General features: G+C 44.1%; 1 protein-coding gene across 2 annotated transcripts in view; it reads right to left on the bottom strand.

Moving 5' to 3' along the window:
* The window catches only part of Ipo8 (importin 8), a 64,139-nt gene that overhangs the window by 25,380 nt on the left and 21,955 nt on the right, over window positions 1-16,804 (bottom strand). For both annotated transcript variants that reach the window (XM_041639595.1, XM_041639587.1), the window contains exons 8-15: window positions 16,613-16,697; window positions 11,392-11,526; window positions 9,885-9,984; window positions 6,148-6,224; window positions 5,741-5,857; window positions 4,345-4,434; window positions 3,402-3,567; window positions 1,061-1,221 (exon numbers count right to left, since the gene is read on the bottom strand). In XM_041639595.1, coding sequence (XP_041495529.1) covers window positions 1,061-1,221; window positions 3,402-3,567; window positions 4,345-4,434; window positions 5,741-5,857; window positions 6,148-6,224; window positions 9,885-9,984; window positions 11,392-11,526; window positions 16,613-16,697 — 931 coding nt within the window. The remainder of the gene's footprint in view (window positions 1-1,060; window positions 1,222-3,401; window positions 3,568-4,344; window positions 4,435-5,740; window positions 5,858-6,147; window positions 6,225-9,884; window positions 9,985-11,391; window positions 11,527-16,612; window positions 16,698-16,804) is intronic.

Here is a 16,804-nt window from a genome sequence, read left to right on the forward strand (position 1 = left end):
ACAAAAAACATTCTTCTGAACTGGCAAGATGGTTCTGTGGGAAAAGGCACTGGCCACACAAATTTTAAAAAATTTTTGGTAACAGGAGTTCAATGCCCAGGACATACATAAAGAGGGGAGAAGAAAACCAATTCTATAGAATTGTCCTTGAACCTCCACGTTCTGCATCACACACACACACACACCAAGAATGTATACAATAAAAATAAATTTTAAATTTTCCAAAGAAGGGAAATGAAATTCCAGTTCCAAGTGCAAAAGTAAGAGTTCCAATAACTCACATCAAAAGTGTCGTTATGGCATTTCAACGTACTACAGGGAAAGGACTGCCCTGAGTGGGTTGATTTAAGGCTGATCAGCCCAAACCCAGGAACCTTATTGACTAAGGCAGATGCTGCCATGTTAAGATTTCATACATAAATAAAACTCAACTCCAGATTCTGTTTAATTTATCTGGGAGGGTGGCCTTATTTAGACTCCTCAGGGCTTTTATTTTTAATGAGTATAGGTGTTTTGCCTTCGTGTATGTCTGTACGATAAACACGCACATGGCTGATGCCATCTGGAATTACAGACAGTTGTGAGCTGCCGTGTGGGCTGGGAGTTGAACCCAGGACCTCTGGAAGAGCAGTCAGTGCTCTTAACCACTGAGCCATCTCTCCAGCCCGTTAAGGGTTCTTTACAAAACTAGTACACACTTAGCTCATTCTTACTGTTGCTATATGGCTATTTCTTCTTAAAGGGAGTGAAGGGAAGAGAAGACTCAGGAAGCAAACAAACCTTACAAGGTTCACAAAACAGAATTCACAAAGTTCTTAGGATTCACAAGGCTCTTCTCCAAATCATAACGACAGTAAGTACTGGGGAAGAGAGTGAGTTGCCTGGAAGTTACACAGGGAGCTCCAGGGATGCAGCTTCCAGTTACCCATGACAGAATAGGCTTTTCAACACCACCACTGCCTTGGGCCAGCCACTCTCCTTTAAGTAACCCCAATAAGCTCACTGGTTCACTAAGCTAGACTTGTCCACGCCTCCCCAGAGGAAATCATCCAACACTTACCAAGTGCTGGGTGGTGTCGACAGCGATGGAGGTCACCTCATGACTGTACTCACAGATCATCTTCTGGATGACGTTGGTGACATCATCATTCTCCGTCTCTCTGACGATATGCAGCAGCTCCTGCATGATGGGCCTCACGTGTGGTTTCATGTGCTCCTTGGCTAATGCAGGCAGGTGAATGAAATCAGCAAGAGTGGACACTCACACACTGTAACTCTAGATACGGTTCTGGACGCTGCTGTGTGTGCTGAGCCAGGATGAGGTGCTCTGCCTAAGGAATTCTAGTTACACAAATGTGTCATCAGCCTGACTGTGTCCCCACATGACAAGTATGAGAACTCCTGCCCACAGACACCATGGTCAGCTCTGATGGGGCTGTCCCTGTCCTGACCCATCTCTACCCACAGACACCATGGTCAGCACTGATGGGGCTGTCCCTGTCCTGACCCATCTCTACCCACAGACACCATGGTCAGCACTGATGGGGACTGTCCCTGTCCTGACCAATTTCTACCTATAGATTCTATGGTCAGCACTGATGGGGCTGTCCCTGTCCTGACCCATCTCTACCCACAGACACCATGGTCAGCACTGATGGGGACTGTCCCTGTCCTGACCCATCTCTACCCACAGACACCATGGTCAGCTCTGATGGGGGCTGTCCCTGTCCTGACCAATTTCTACCTATAGATTCTATGGTCAGCTCTGATGGGGACTGTCCCTGTCCTGACCCATCTCTACCCACAGACACCATGGTCAGCTCTGATGGGGGCTGTCCCTGTCCTGACCAATTTCTACCTATAGATTCTATGGTCAGCACTGATGGGGGCTGTCCCTGTCCTGACCCATCTCTACCCACAGACACCATGGTCAACACTGATGGGGGCTGTCCCTGTCCTGACCAATTTCTACCTATAGATTCTATGGTCAGCTCTGATGGGGACTGTCGCTTTCCTGACCCATCTCTACCCACAGACACCATGGTCAGCACTGATGGGGGCTGTCCCTGTCCTGACCAATTTCTACCTATAGATTCTATGGTCAGCTCTGATGGGGACTGTCGCTTTCCTGACCCATCTCTACCCACAGACACCATGGTCAGCACTGATGGGGCTGTCCCTGTCCTGACCCATCTCTACCCACAGACACCATGGTCAGCACTGATGGGGACTGTCCCTGTCCTGACCAATTTCTACCTATAGATTCTATGGTCAGCACTGATGGGGCTGTCCCTGTCCTGACCCATCTCTACCCACAGACACCATGGTCAGCACTGATGGGGACTGTCCCTGTCCTGACCCATCTCTACCCACAGACACCATGGTCAGCTCTGATGGGGGCTGTCCCTGTCCTGACCAATTTCTACCTATAGATTCTATGGTCAGCTCTGATGGGGACTGTCCCTGTCCTGACCCATCTCTACCCACAGACACCATGGTCAGCTCTGATGGGGGCTGTCCCTGTCCTGACCAATTTCTACCTATAGATTCTATGGTCAGCACTGATGGGGGCTGTCCCTGTCCTGACCCATCTCTACCCACAGACACCATGGTCAGCACTGATGGGGGCTGTCCCTGTCCTGACCAATTTCTACCTATAGATTCTATGGTCAGCTCTGATGGGGACTGTCGCTTTCCTGACCCATCTCTACCCACAGACACCATGGTCAGCTCTGATGGGGGCTGTCCCTGTCCTGACCAATTTCTACCTATAGATTCTATGGTCAGCTCTGATGGGGACTGTCGCTTTCCTGACCCATCTCTACCCACAGACACCATGGTCAGCACTGATGGGGGCTGTCCCTGTCCTGACCCATCTCTACCAATCCCATCCCCCAGCAGATCTTACACCTCATCCAGCCTTCCCACTAAAACAGGACACAAGCTCATGTTCTCATGAAGCTGAACTTAATTGCAAAGGTCATTTAGATCTTTGTGAACAAAGAAAACACCTATGTCACTGCCCACTGGAAACATTACTTGCTAATTTCTGAACTGGTAGAACCATAGAGACCCTGGAGCTGAATCTTGGTGATGTCCAGACAGGAGAAAGGTTCAGAGCCTTGTCAGCTTTGTGAAACTTCAGAGAGAAGCCACCAGATGCCTTCCCCACTTCATGCAGCCAGTCAAGAGAGCACCAAAGCTGGTCCAGGTGTTTTAAGGCCCAGCTTACCCCAGTATCCACAATTTTTAACTGGAAACCACACTAACAGAGCTCCTAAAACAGGTAGAATAAGGACCTATAAAATTCAGAAGGGGGCAAGAAATCTAAACTGGATCCTCAGACTTAGAAATCTCCTTCTTTAAGGAAAGAAACGAATGATTTAAAAAGGCAGCATCACCTTGGGTCTGGTGAGAGATCAGGGACTGTAGTGCAAGCGCAGCTTCGACCTTGACGGGCATCTCCTCATCTTCAATCAGGCTCTTCTTCGCTAGTTCAACAGCAGTTCTGAGGTTGAGCTCGTTATGAAACTTCAGAGAACTAAATGCGTGCAGCACCCAGCAGGACTGCAATGAAAGAAGGGGTAGAGACTGGGGTGACGGTACTCTGTGACAGTGTCAGGACAGAGACGGGGTGACGGTACTCTGTGACAGTGTCAGGACAGAGACGGGGTGACGGTACTCTGTGACAGTGTCAGGACAGAGACGGGGTGACAGTACTCTGTGACAGTGTCAGGACAGAGACGGGGTGACGGTACTCTGTGACAGTGTCAGGACAGAGACGGGGTGACGGTACTCTGTGACAGTGTCAGGACAGAGACGGGGTGACGGTACTCTGTGACAGTGTCAGGACAGAGACGGGGTGATGGTACTCTGTGACAGTGTCAGGGGACAAAGACAGGATGATGGCACCCTGTGAAAAGTGTCACCCATGAACAGTGCACACATGAACAGGGCACACATGAACAATGCACACATGAAGAGGGCACACATGAACAGGGCACACATGAACAGGGCACACATGAACGCGTCACGCATGAACACGTCACGCATGAACAGGGCACGCATGAACAGGGCACACATGAACAATGCACACATGAACAGGGCACACATGAACACGTCACACATGAACAGGGCACACATGAACACATCACACATGAACACATCACACATGAATAGGGCACACATGAACAGGGCACACATGAACAGGGCACACATGAACAGGGCACACATGAACAGGGCACACATGAAAAGTCTTTGACCGAATCATCACACTACTTCACAAACTACACTACACGTGAGATCTTAAGATTCATAACAGGTATGAGAAGATGAAAAACTTACTCTCGCTCGCAGATATCCCAGGTTAGACAATAATAATGGAAATACATGGTTCTGTAGGAACAGCTCAATTTGGTCCTTGAATAAACTCTTCTGTTAGGAACAGAAAGTGAAAAGAACAGAAAGTCAATGTCAGTGGCCAATGTTTCCACCATATGTAAGAGCCACGTCCAGAAAGTGTTTACGATGACCTGCAGTTAATGTCCAGTTTTGTAAAACTGATCTACATCTTTAAAGCAGGTCAGAAATAGGATCTTAGAACGATTTTATATTAATTGATTTTTGTATAAAGAAGAAATTATACCAAATCCTTCCAGATCTTTTTTACAGAGCTATAGTTCCACACAGTTAGGAAAGTGGGAAACGGAGCTGGTGGGAAACGGAGATGGCTCAGCAAACAAAAATGTCTGCCTCAAAGCCAATCACCTGATTTTGATCCCTAGAACCCACACAGAGACAGGCATGAACTGACTCCCACCCCCACACGTCTTCCTCTGACCTCCACGCCTGTGTTATGGGGCACACATGCAAATGGACAGGCACACGCACTCAAAATCAGTAAATAAAACGCAATCAAAGCTCTCCTCCTTTTGTCAGGGGGAGACGTCAGAAGGGTGGCAGTGGACCGCGGAGGACTGGGAAGTGAGTGTGATCATGGTACACGATATAAAATTCCCATATAATCAGTAAAAATATAATAAAAATACTTTTAAATCCCAAACAGAAAAAATAATAACTATATATTTTTAAATGTATGTAGGCTACAATGGAAAGGATATTTACAGTAAAGAATTCAGCAGAATTGGTCACCAAGACCTTTCATGCTTATATTGGCTTGGGCATCACAGCTTTAAGTGTTGATAATCTGAGCTGGGAAAATGGCTCAGTTGGTGAACTGCCTGCCACACAGCATGGGGACCTGAACCGAAACTCTCAAAGAGGCCAAAGTAATGGTGTCCCCGTGCATATTTGTAATCCAAGCATGGGATCCCAAAGCTGAATGGCCAGTCTAGCAATTGTAAGTTCCAAGCTAATGAGGGACCTGTCTAAAAATAAACAGCATCTGGAGAGAGAGCTCAGCAGTGGAGAGTACTGGCTCCTTTTCCAGAGGACCCCAGTTCAGTTCAGTACTCACATGGCACCTCATAACCATCTGTAACTCCTGCTTCAGTGAGTCTGACACCTTCTTGTAGCTCTTCAGGCACCAGGCACACATATGTGCACAGACACACATGCAGACAGATACCCATACACATAAAAGTAAGTAATAAAAATAAGGGGAGCCATAGAGGAAGGCACCTCACTCTGGCCTCCAAACCACATGAACACACACTATCACACAAACACTACACAAATACCTTCCAACATATGAAAAAAAAAAGAAACTGATAGTCTTAACCTTCAACAAGATCTCAGCCAGGGAACCAATCACATGCAAGGCTCCATCTTTCTTCCTAGGGTCAAAGTTCGGGTCTGTTAGTATTTGATAACAGAACGCCATCATTTTTGGCAACACCTAAAGAAATAGAAGAATCCATTTCAATCTGCATGAATCTCCATCTTATCACCACCATGTTAAATATGATGTGCATTTTCAAATTTAATTTTCAAAATTAAAGCCATTTTACTGTGTTTTATTCATCAACTATAAACTCAAAACGGTATCAAAGATATTTCAATCCCTTACTTTAAAAAACTATTTAAAGTGTAAGTTGTAAGTAATAATGATATAAATTAATAAATATTGAGGACATGTTAGAACGCCAAATAATACAAGCTACTTTTCGGTTAAGAACGACTGCATACCTCTTTCCTTTTCTTTGCAGCTGTGTACAAGAGAGTCTGGGCTGCGGTGGTGGGAGATGCATAATCTTCAAAAATATCTAAAATGTCCAAGTAAATCTTGTTAATAAAAATACAACTCTTTATCATACAGATTTAAACCTGCCCAGATGTTAAGGTTGTGATCCCATGGTTTTGATGCATAATCTAATTTATGATTTAGCATGTTTAGCAAACACCATGTGCTCATCCTTTCAAGAGGTAAGAGTAAGGAAAGCAGCTGTGTCTCGGGTATCTATTTTCCTGAACACAGGGAACGTACTTCACCTCTATCAAAATGCAACAGACACTTATTCCGAGTGTTCTATGCCAGGCACTGCTCTAGACTCCAGGGATAAAGGATCGAACACGGAAGCATACACAGCAAGAAAGAGACAGAGATTACATGGATGGACCACAGCAGGCAGGCAGAGGGGACAGCAGGGGAAGAACTCTAGGAGGACCTGGCCCTTTACAGCATCCGACGGAGTCTGTGTTGAATGGGACGTTCTTAAATGCTACGTAAGACCATGGAGACTTTCACAGTTTCACAACAGGCTGTGTCATTAAGAATTTGAAAACTTGCTGGTGGTGGTGCATGCCTTTACTCCCAGCACTCAGGAGGCAGGGGCAGGTGGATCTCTATGACTTGGAGGCCCACCTGGTCTACAGAGTGAATTCAAAGACAGCCAGGTGCTCCAATGTGGGTCTCTGTCTCTGTCTCCTTTCATCGCCTGATGAAGGTTAATATTCATGGGAGCCTAGGCAGTTTGGACCTGGATAGAGGTGGGCGGTCCTTGGGCTTCCCACAGGTCAGGGAACCCTGATTGCTCTTCGAGCAGATGAGGGAGGGAGACTTGATCGGGGGAGGGGGAGGGAAATGGGAAGCAGTTGCGGGGAGGAGGCAGAAATCCGTAATAAGTAAATAAATTTAAAAAAATAAAAAAATAAAAAAAAACAAAGACAGCCAGGGCTACACAGAGAAACACTGTCTCCAAAGCCCCTCCCACACCTCCCCACTTAGTACCACTCCATGCTGTGTACTGTACTACAACTTTACACTAGGATTCCAGTTCCCTAATCGGTCTTCACAGTACTGTCGCTGTATCCTGCTCACAGGTGAAAACACTGCCTCTCATAGAGGCTGAGCCACAGGAACACAGGGATGCAAGCTTGTGGTGCTCACCTCACACCTCCACAGCATCAAAGCCTGAGCTCAGGTCAGCTTCTACCAAATCTAAAACCATTATTCTTGGGAACTGAACAAATCTGATTACAGAATATGGTAAAACCACCAGTTTTAGTATTAATCAATACATTTAGACAGGAATGTAGTGATTTCTTCCCTGTGGTCATTATTGAAAACAGTGCCTGTGTCAAATGACTGGCAGGACCTCTCGATCATCCCAGGAGAGAATACGCAAGGGGAAAGCTCCTCGGTGACTTTTTCAGTTGCCAATACTCTTCTAACCAATTTGCAATTAAAAATACATGTGTATGAGATTTTGCCTTCATGAATGTCAGGATACCCCTCATGCCTGTTGTCCAGGAAGGCTATAAGAGGGTGTCAGACCCCCTGAAACTAGAGTTACAGATAGTTGTGAGCCACCTTGTTAGTGCTGGAAATTAAACCTGGATTCTCTGCAAAAGCATCCAGTTCTCTTAACTCCAGCCCTAGTTGGAGAAATCTGTAATTACCCACTATAGCAAGCAGGCTGGGAGCAAACATAAGAGGGTAAAAGATACTAGAACTATTAGTTGTTATATTTAAAAAAAAAATGTTTACCAAAACAAAGAATAAATTAAATAATGTTAGGTTTCTAAAAGTTAAGTAAATACACTGTACATTACAAAACAAACAGGGCTGGAGGAAAAAGGAAGACGTTGGGCATGGTGGCACACACATATAATCCAGTGGTGGGGAGGCCGTGCCTAGACTGCTGCAAGTTCCAGGTAAGCCTGAGAACAGAGAGAGACTCTCATTCACAAAGTCAAAAGAAAAGAAGGGCTGAAGGAATGGCTGAGCAGTTAACATGGGGAAGAGGAACAACTGAATAGTTAACATGGGGTGGAGTGACAACTGAGCAGTTAACATGGGGGAGGAGGGACAACTGAGCAGTTAACATTGGGTGGAGGGACAACTGAGCAGTTAACATGGGGAGGAGGGACAACTGAACAGTTAACATGGGGGAGGAGGGACGGCTGAGCAGTTAACATGGGGAGGAGGGATGGCTGAGCAGTTAACATGGGGGAGGAGGGACAGCTGAGCAGTTAACATGGGGGAGGAGGGACGGCTGAGCAGTTAACATGGGGGTGAAGGGACAACTCAGCAGTTAACATCAGGTGGAGAGACAGCTGAGCAGTTAACATGGGGGAGGAGGGACAGCTGAGCAGTAAAGTTGGGGCTGGAGAGATGCCTCAGTGGTTTAGAACACTTGCTGCTCTTCCAGAGGATCCGAGTTCAGTTCCCCCGCACCCACATCAGGCAGCTCACGATGACCTCTCAGTACAGCTCTAAGGAATAACACAACACTGTCTTCTGACCTTCTCGGGCATCCACACATTCATAGATAAAAATGTCTTAAAAATAAAATAGGAAATGGTAACCATCTGAAGAAAGCTCTAGGGCTGGAGGTTAGCTCAGTGTAGACTTAGCACACACAGAGCCCTAGACTCAATCCCAGCACACCTCTCCAGGCAAGATGGTATACACCTACAAATGCAGCACTCAGAGATCTGAGCCCAGCCTACACAGAAAGTTCTGGGCCTGACTGGACAAGTGAGTGAGAACCTATCTATCTCACAAAGCCTTAAACAGAAGGAAGAATGACTTCATTATGCTGTCAAAGCAAACAAGGAAAGGGCGGACACGAGGAAGAGGAGGAAACAAATCCTGCACAGGACAAGGACGTTTCAAAGGAAACGGCAGAATGGAGAGAGAATGGAGACGGCCAGTGCTGCCCCTTCCCTTGCTCCCTGGCCAGCATGCTGAGCTCTGTCGCTTGAGGTCCCACAAGGGGGGCCCTGGCAGGAGTTTAACCTGCAATATGGAACTCTACGCACCTGACTCAAACAGTAAAACAACTTTCCCACAGCACCGTCAACATACCTTAGTTGTGCCGATCAAGACCAGGAGAATATAGACATGAGAAAGGAAAGAAGAATATAAAATAGAGGAAATAAATACGACAGCCTTCCTGCTCTGACGTACCTCAGCGATGGGAAGCAGATTTACACATAACAACATCTGCACAGGGCTTTACCCAGAGAAAGCGGGAGTCATTACCAGGCAACCTACTCAGTACTACAGCTTCCAGAAAGATGCAAGCCATGTGAGGCTGATGAAGGAAATCCTATTCCTGGTGGAATATGTAGTCCAAAGGAGGGGAAGGAAATAAGCTGAGGTGCTTCTTTAAACAGCACGAACCACAATTATCCCAGAATGAGTGCTATGTGGTAACACAGCCCAGAAAACTGGTCCCTCCATTTCACTCACACAGTCTAGGTAACAAACCACTCAGCAGGGGCCTCAGCTCTGATGGAAGAGATGAATAAGGCTTCTTTCATCTCCTGCACTCAAAAGCATCAAGCTCCTTGGTGCAAAATAACATCAAACTTTTCTGAATTTCGGAGTTCACCATACAGAGCAGACTGCTTGGGAATATAAATTTAGTCATAATTATATATTCAGGAATTGATGAAGGAAAACTCATCTCAATTACCAAATTTCATCCTTATGTACTCATATGGGTCTTCTTGCCACAGCTCTTCATCCTCGTCTTTGTAACACATCACAGAAAAGATCACATCTTCAGAGATATTCTAAGATGAGAAACAAACAACACAATTGAGTACGGCCATTCCAGCAAGACTCATGACATCAGATTTTCCAGAGGTACAGTAATGCTTCCCAGCCTGCATTCACATCAGCGAGGACAGACTGAACACGTAGAAGCCGGAGGCTAGGAGCTGAGAAAAACAGTGATGTTCCTTGAAGTAAGGACAGGGCCAACAGAACTTCACTAACAGACCAACATTAAATACACCTTGACTTCTTGTGGAAGAAAAATGTCACCAGGGTTCTGGTTTACTATTGTTATAGTTCTCATTCTGAAAATGCTTCATATGTCCATGTTGGTCCCAAGCATCAATACAACAACATTTGTGCCTTTTCTGCTCCATCTCCAAAGCACCAGTGCTCTACTGCACAGCCGTGTGTTCCAGAGAGGAAGTTCCCTAAGCAGTCTGTGAACAGCAGCCAAGCTGAAGCAGGCCCTTTCTATTCTAGTTACTTCTCATATAAAAACATGGCCTGGGCTAGAAGGGTGGCCTGGCAATCTTCCAGAGAACCTGGGTTCTACTCCCAGCACCCACATGGAGGTTCCTAACCACCTCTGATTCCGGTTCTAGAGGACCCAAAGACTTTCTGACCTCTGTGGCACCAGGCATGCACACAGTTCACAGAGAAAAATGCAGCAAAATGTCCACACAAACAAAATAAAAATAAATTAAATACATCTTTTTAAAAAAGGATCAATTCTTATCACTTAGTTGAAATTCAGCCTAAAGGTCAGTATTTTCCTGAAACTTTCTATGTGAAGCAATGTAAAAATAAGTCCAAAGGAAAAGACGCTATTTCATACTTCATGTCACCCTTACAATTACAGGTATAAAGGAAGCAAAATGAAAACAATCTTTATTGCAAAGAAATTACCACTACTTAATCGCAGTACATAGGCAAATAGCTACAAAGAGCCCACAGTTCACAAATTTAAAAGATACTACAGGGGGCTGGAGACATGGCTCACTTAGTGGTTATGAGCACTGGCTGTTCTTCTGGAGGACCCGGGTTCAACTCCCAGCACCCACAAGGCAGCTCACAACTCTCTGTAACTCCAGGTCCAGATGATCTGCCACCCTCCCACCATTGCACATAAAATAAAGTTAAATTACTTTTTAAAAACTCCCTTAACAGAACAGAAACCAAGGCTATATGAATGACTGAATGACACCTGACGCCAACCCTCCCAGTTCACAAACCTGAAGATCTCTCTCTTCTGAAATGCTTAAACTTTGGAAGCCCTTCGTAATGTAAGACTGCACTTGTTAGAAATTGTTGTTAGTGGAAACAGAGATTAAACAGAAACCATAGGAGTAAACAACACCTGCTTCCACCAGAAAAACCCAACTTAACTGGCTGTGGTTTAGAGAGCCACCACCAACACCAACCTGTATATGCGGCTTCATCTGCTTCCAGGTCACAGCATGGACAACCCCTTGGTTGAGATAGTTGAATGCTTGCTGAAGAACACGGGGGGCTACATATTCTTTCTGTCTGTATTGGTCTAAAATTTTTAGTAGTACCTGTAGGAAAATAGGTGGGGATTGGAAGGGATGAAGATAGAGCAATTACTGTGTTAAAGAGCAAATGAGTATTTGAGGCGTGACATGGAATACTGTGCAAACAGACGGGGGAGATACTGTGAGAAAGCTCACGCAGGCATTTTACTTTTTAGATAGGGCTGTATGTTACACTGAGCTAAGAGATGCCTCACTGAATTTTAGGCATTTGTTCTTCTAACCCATATGCTGTTCAGAATAAGTCTATGTTCTAGTCCAAGGCTAGTGTGGTGGCGGGAATGAGCATGGCCCCTGTAGGCTCCTCGGTGTGGCACTCTTAGGGGTGTGGCCTTGTTGGAGGAAATCTGTCACTGGTGGTGGGCTTTGAGGTTTCAGATGCTCAAGACAGACCCAGTGTCATTCTCTCTTCTTGCTGCCTGCCAATCCCGATGTAGAACTCTTAGCTCCCTCTCCAGTAACGTGCCTGCTTGAGCGCCACCTGCTCCCTGCCATTAGGACAATGGAATAAACCTCTGAACTGTAAGCCAGCCCAAGTAAATGCTTTCCTTTGTAAGAGTTGCCATGGTCATGGTGTCTCTTCACAACAGAACTTTGACTAAGACAGCTACTTTCTCCTAATTTCAGTAAAATTACAGATCTGACTGAGTAAATAAACATTTCAAAATTTTATATAACAGCAGCACATGTTCACACAGAACCAGCAGCACCAAAGCTCAGACCTTAACCAGAAGATAAACACTATTCTAAAAATAGTTCTCTCATCACCAATTATCCTTTGAAGTAATTAGATTCTTAACTAACCTTCATACCAAAATAAACTCCAGATAGGTAAATACTTTAGCAGTTAAAAACCCTAAGCACCGAGTTTCTAGAAGAAAATGTAGGATATTTGTATTTTATAATCTTAGGCCACAGACAATCTCTGTAACATAACACAAAGTTAACTTTTCTTATGGGCCGGCTATAATCGTGTTTATAAGAAAGAATCTTGAAAAGCATCTATGACTGACTCAAGGGCCTACAGAGACAGCACAAGGCTCCTGAGCATCCTATATCCTGGCCCCCACCACGTCATCGTGTCAAGCTTATGAGAGAGTTGCTAAATCTTTCAAAACAAGTACAAAATTTATAAACCAGAATATGAATTTTGCCCAAGCACCTAAAAATTTAGGTTAACAAAATTGGTCTGAGTGCAACGGCCACCTAGAAGCTCCTGCGATGGCAGCTGAGAGGATGTCCTGATACAGGATACTGAACAGGACTGTCCTGATACAGCTGGGTGCACACAAGTGTGGTGCCATGTCAGAGGAGCAGCAGTGACAATGGCACCAGGGATCAGTCCACCAGCATGCAAGGCCCCAAGCGCCTCAGCCCCAGAATGTCTCTTGCTCCTGCTGTGTCTCTGCATGTTTGCCACTGACATTTTTCTCTGGTATCTGCCGTGGTGTGAATGGATGTAGAGAGATCCCCACTGTCTTTAACACAGTGGGTTTATCTCATGGACAATCCCCTTCTACAGTTTTACCTGTGAATTATTATGAAGATTATTTCCTCTTAAGCTGAACCGCTTAACTGAAGCAATGATTTTATACAATAATAGTTTAAAGAAGACTTGGATGATTGAGGGTCTTTAATAGATATAGTTAGGGATTATGACAAAGGTTAGCTTAGTGGGAAAATTAATATAGATAAAAGCAAGATATGGTGTTGCCCTTGCCCTGCCCCTGATAAAGCAGAGGCCATAGAGGACAAAAAACTAGAACAAGTAAATGTATGTCACACAGCCAGTTTTTCTTGAGGAGCCGTATAGACTGAGGTTAAGATTAATGATTAAGAAAAACACTGAGTCCCAGAAGCCCAGCTAGCTCAAGTTCTTGTAATCTTAATGTTGGGAGGTGTGTTCACAGGATTTTGTGTGCATCATAGCTAAAATGAAGCTTTAAAAAAAATAATTTAACATTAGATTAACATGTATTTGTTAATGGTTTTCAGGCTAAAAAAAAATCTTGGAAAACGATTTAAAGGCATACTTTTAATAGCTGAGCAAGGAACTCACTGAGGTCAGGAAACAAGAACAGCGGCAGCCTGACTGTTTTTAGATGACGCACCTTTCTTGCTAAGCTGGATTGGTAATCAAGGGTAACATTAATTCCTTACACCCATTTCTGCCCTCCTGATATAAACACTGTCGATGAGTGGCATGCACCCTGAGGATTTAAAGTAGAGCTGACTGCTTCCCACATATAAAAGTCTACATTTGTGATTCCTTTAAAATTTTTTTGCAAGATTACCTTTTAAGACAAATAATAAAATTGATCTTTTCTTTGCAACCACAAAATGCAGCCTGCAAGCAAAAGAACTGACTGAGAAAAATACCTTGCTTGCTTACACTCTGTTAATCTATAACATGGACATGAATGTAGGTGAGTTCTTGGAACAACTTGTTCCGAGTTGTAAGGGATGTGAAAAATATGTTGTCTTTTACTCGTATTCATTGTAATCATTCATTTGAAAAACAGTATATAAACACACAGTAATTTTTATATTCCTTGAAAGATTTTACTGGGATATATGAGCTTTAAGGGAAAAAAATAAAGACATGAGAAAAGGAAAATACCAGGAAAGGTGTAGAAGAAGAGCTAGAGAACAGAGAGAAGGAAAACACCAGGAAAGGTGTAGAAGAAGAACTAGAGAACAGAGAGAAGGAAAACACCAGGAAAGATGTAGAAGAAGAACTAGAGAACAGAGAGAGGGAAAACACCAGGAAAGGTGTAGAAGAAGAACTAGAGAACAGAGAGAAGGAAAACACCAGGAAAGGTGTAGAAGAAGAACTAGAGAACAGAGAGAAGGAAAACACCAGGAAAGATGTAGAAGAAGAACTAGAGAACAGAGAGAAGGAAAACACCAGGAAAGGTGTAGAAGAAGAACTAGAGAACAGAGAGAAGGGAAACACCAGGAAAGGTGTAGAAGAAGAACTAGAGAACAGAGAGAAGGAAAACACCAGGAAAGATGTAGAAGAGCTAGAGAACAGAGAGAAGGAAAACACCAGGAAAGATGTAGAAGAACTAGAGAACAGAGAGAAGGAAAACACCAGGAAAGGTGTAGAAGAAGAACTAGAGAACAGAGAGAAGGAAAACACCAGGAAAGGTGTAGAAGAGCTAGAGAACAGAGAGAAGGGAAACACCAGGAAAGGTGTAGAAGAAGAACTAGAGAACAGAGAGAAGGAAAACACCAGGAAAGGTGTAGAAGAAGAACTAGAGAACAGAGAGAAGGAAAACACTAGGAAAGGTGTGTAGAAGAGCTAGAGAACAGAGAGAAGGAAAACACCAGGAAAGGTGTAGAAGAGCTAGAGAACAGAGAGAAGGGAAGCATCAGGGTAGAAAAACAGAGCAGAAAAGAAGGAAAGCAGAACAAACACGGTAAGAACAGTAAGATGAAGAGCTAAGCTCTGGTTCTCAGAATAGTCCCCGTGTGCCTGTTGTCCGTCCAGTCATTCACCTGCTCCGCATTGCTTCAGTGTCTCTGACCTGCCGACGGCTTTCTCTTCATCAGCAGTCTAGGTGAGAGCCTGACACGCTGGAGGGATGTGTGTGTGTGTGTGTGTGTGTGTGTCTGTCTGTCTGTCTGTGTGACTGTATTATGTGTATGTCTGTGTGTGTGTGTATGTCTGTGTGTATGTGTGTGTGTGCGTGCACGCGTGTATATGTGTGTGTCTGTGTATGTGTGTATATCTGTGTGTGTATGTGTGTATGTCTGTGCGTGTGTGTGTGTCTGTGTTTGTGCATGTGTGTCTGTGTATGTGTGTATGTCTGTGCGTGTGTGTGTGTATGTGTGTATGTCTGTGCGTGTGTGTGTGTCTGTGTTTGTGCATGTGTGTCTGTGTATGTGTGTATGTCTGTGCATGTGTATGTCTGTCTGTGTGTCTGTGTGTTTCCCTTTTTTTCTGGTCCCAGAAAATTAAGTTCTACCCTCTCAGAGAGAAAAGTCAAGGAGACTGATTAGTTCTCCAACCCCGCTGGATCCCCCTCAATCCCTGAGCTGCTGTGGGCTGGTCCTCACAGCAGCAATAGTGGAGATTCAAGACAGCAGCCAATGACAGTTTTGGCAAAGAAACTAATTTTAAATATCAAGAGGATATGTCTTAGGTAACATTTCTGGCAAAGACACATGGACATGGAATTTATTTTTTTTAATACAAGTATATGCAAGTATGTACACATGCATGCTTAAATAACAAGAAAATTGTAAACACACTTCAAGAGACATCAACATTAAGACACTTCTTGAAGTTTAGCAGCAGCACAACAGAACCAAAGACACAACTGATTCATTTCCAGATCAGGCTGGTATCTGCTTTGAATATCTAGACAGAAAATTTCATTTTTTTTATTTACTAATTTCCTCTATAGAGTACCTCATGGGCACCCTATCAAAGCACCTTTCAGAAACCCTTCCACCTGAAATTCTTAATTTCACATTACCGAGATATTATGAAAAATCTATAGACACTTTCTGTATCATTGAAGTCTTGGACTGTGTGTGATTAAACAGTCCTGGCTTTCCCACAAAGGCCCTGGCAGAGCTATTACCAACTCACTTTAAAAAATGGCAAACATATCATGATTCGTTTGGCAATATTTGGTGAACCAATCAGAGTCCACCGTCAATTTTTAGTTTTCAAGTATTAACAGCAACAGTCTCATGAGTTCCACATTTTCCTCATGTGGAATGGATACTCCAACTTCTAGGAACACATGTATGTTCTTAACTGAAAGTCTTCATTAATGTCTAAAAGCTTGGCTACTCCTGAAATAGATTTATTCATAGTATATAAATCTTCAAATAAACAAGGGAAAGCTCAAAGACATACGAAATTTCTAAGAAGACAGAGGCTACATCAGCATCCGAGGCTTCCTTCTAGGTCGAAGAGTCGTGAAGGCAGCTGGGGTGGAAGCCGATGGAGGACTCTGGGTTCTCAAGCTAGTTGCCCTGTATCAGCCTCCACAGCTGCCATTTCATCCTCTGTAAGTGTGCAAGCTACTTTAAAACAGATGGAAATAGCACTCGGAAATAACCATAAGTTTATTACCTGCTGAATCCCGACTGCATAGGTTTTCAAAAAAAATTCAGAAAATTCGAAGTATTCTTTTGTGACATTTCCCGGGCTTCCATACCTAAAAATTTGAAAAAGACACATCTAAATACTGTGAAGTTTAAAAACAAAGCATCCTTGCTAGTTTAAACACAGATATCAAAAGATGTATTCTACTGGGCCAGAAAA

Source organism: Microtus oregoni, unplaced genomic scaffold, assembly GCF_018167655.1.
Source record: "Microtus oregoni isolate MIOR12 unplaced genomic scaffold, Mior012 000002F_ref0000024, whole genome shotgun sequence".
Lineage (NCBI taxonomy): Eukaryota > Metazoa > Chordata > Mammalia > Rodentia > Cricetidae > Microtus > Microtus oregoni.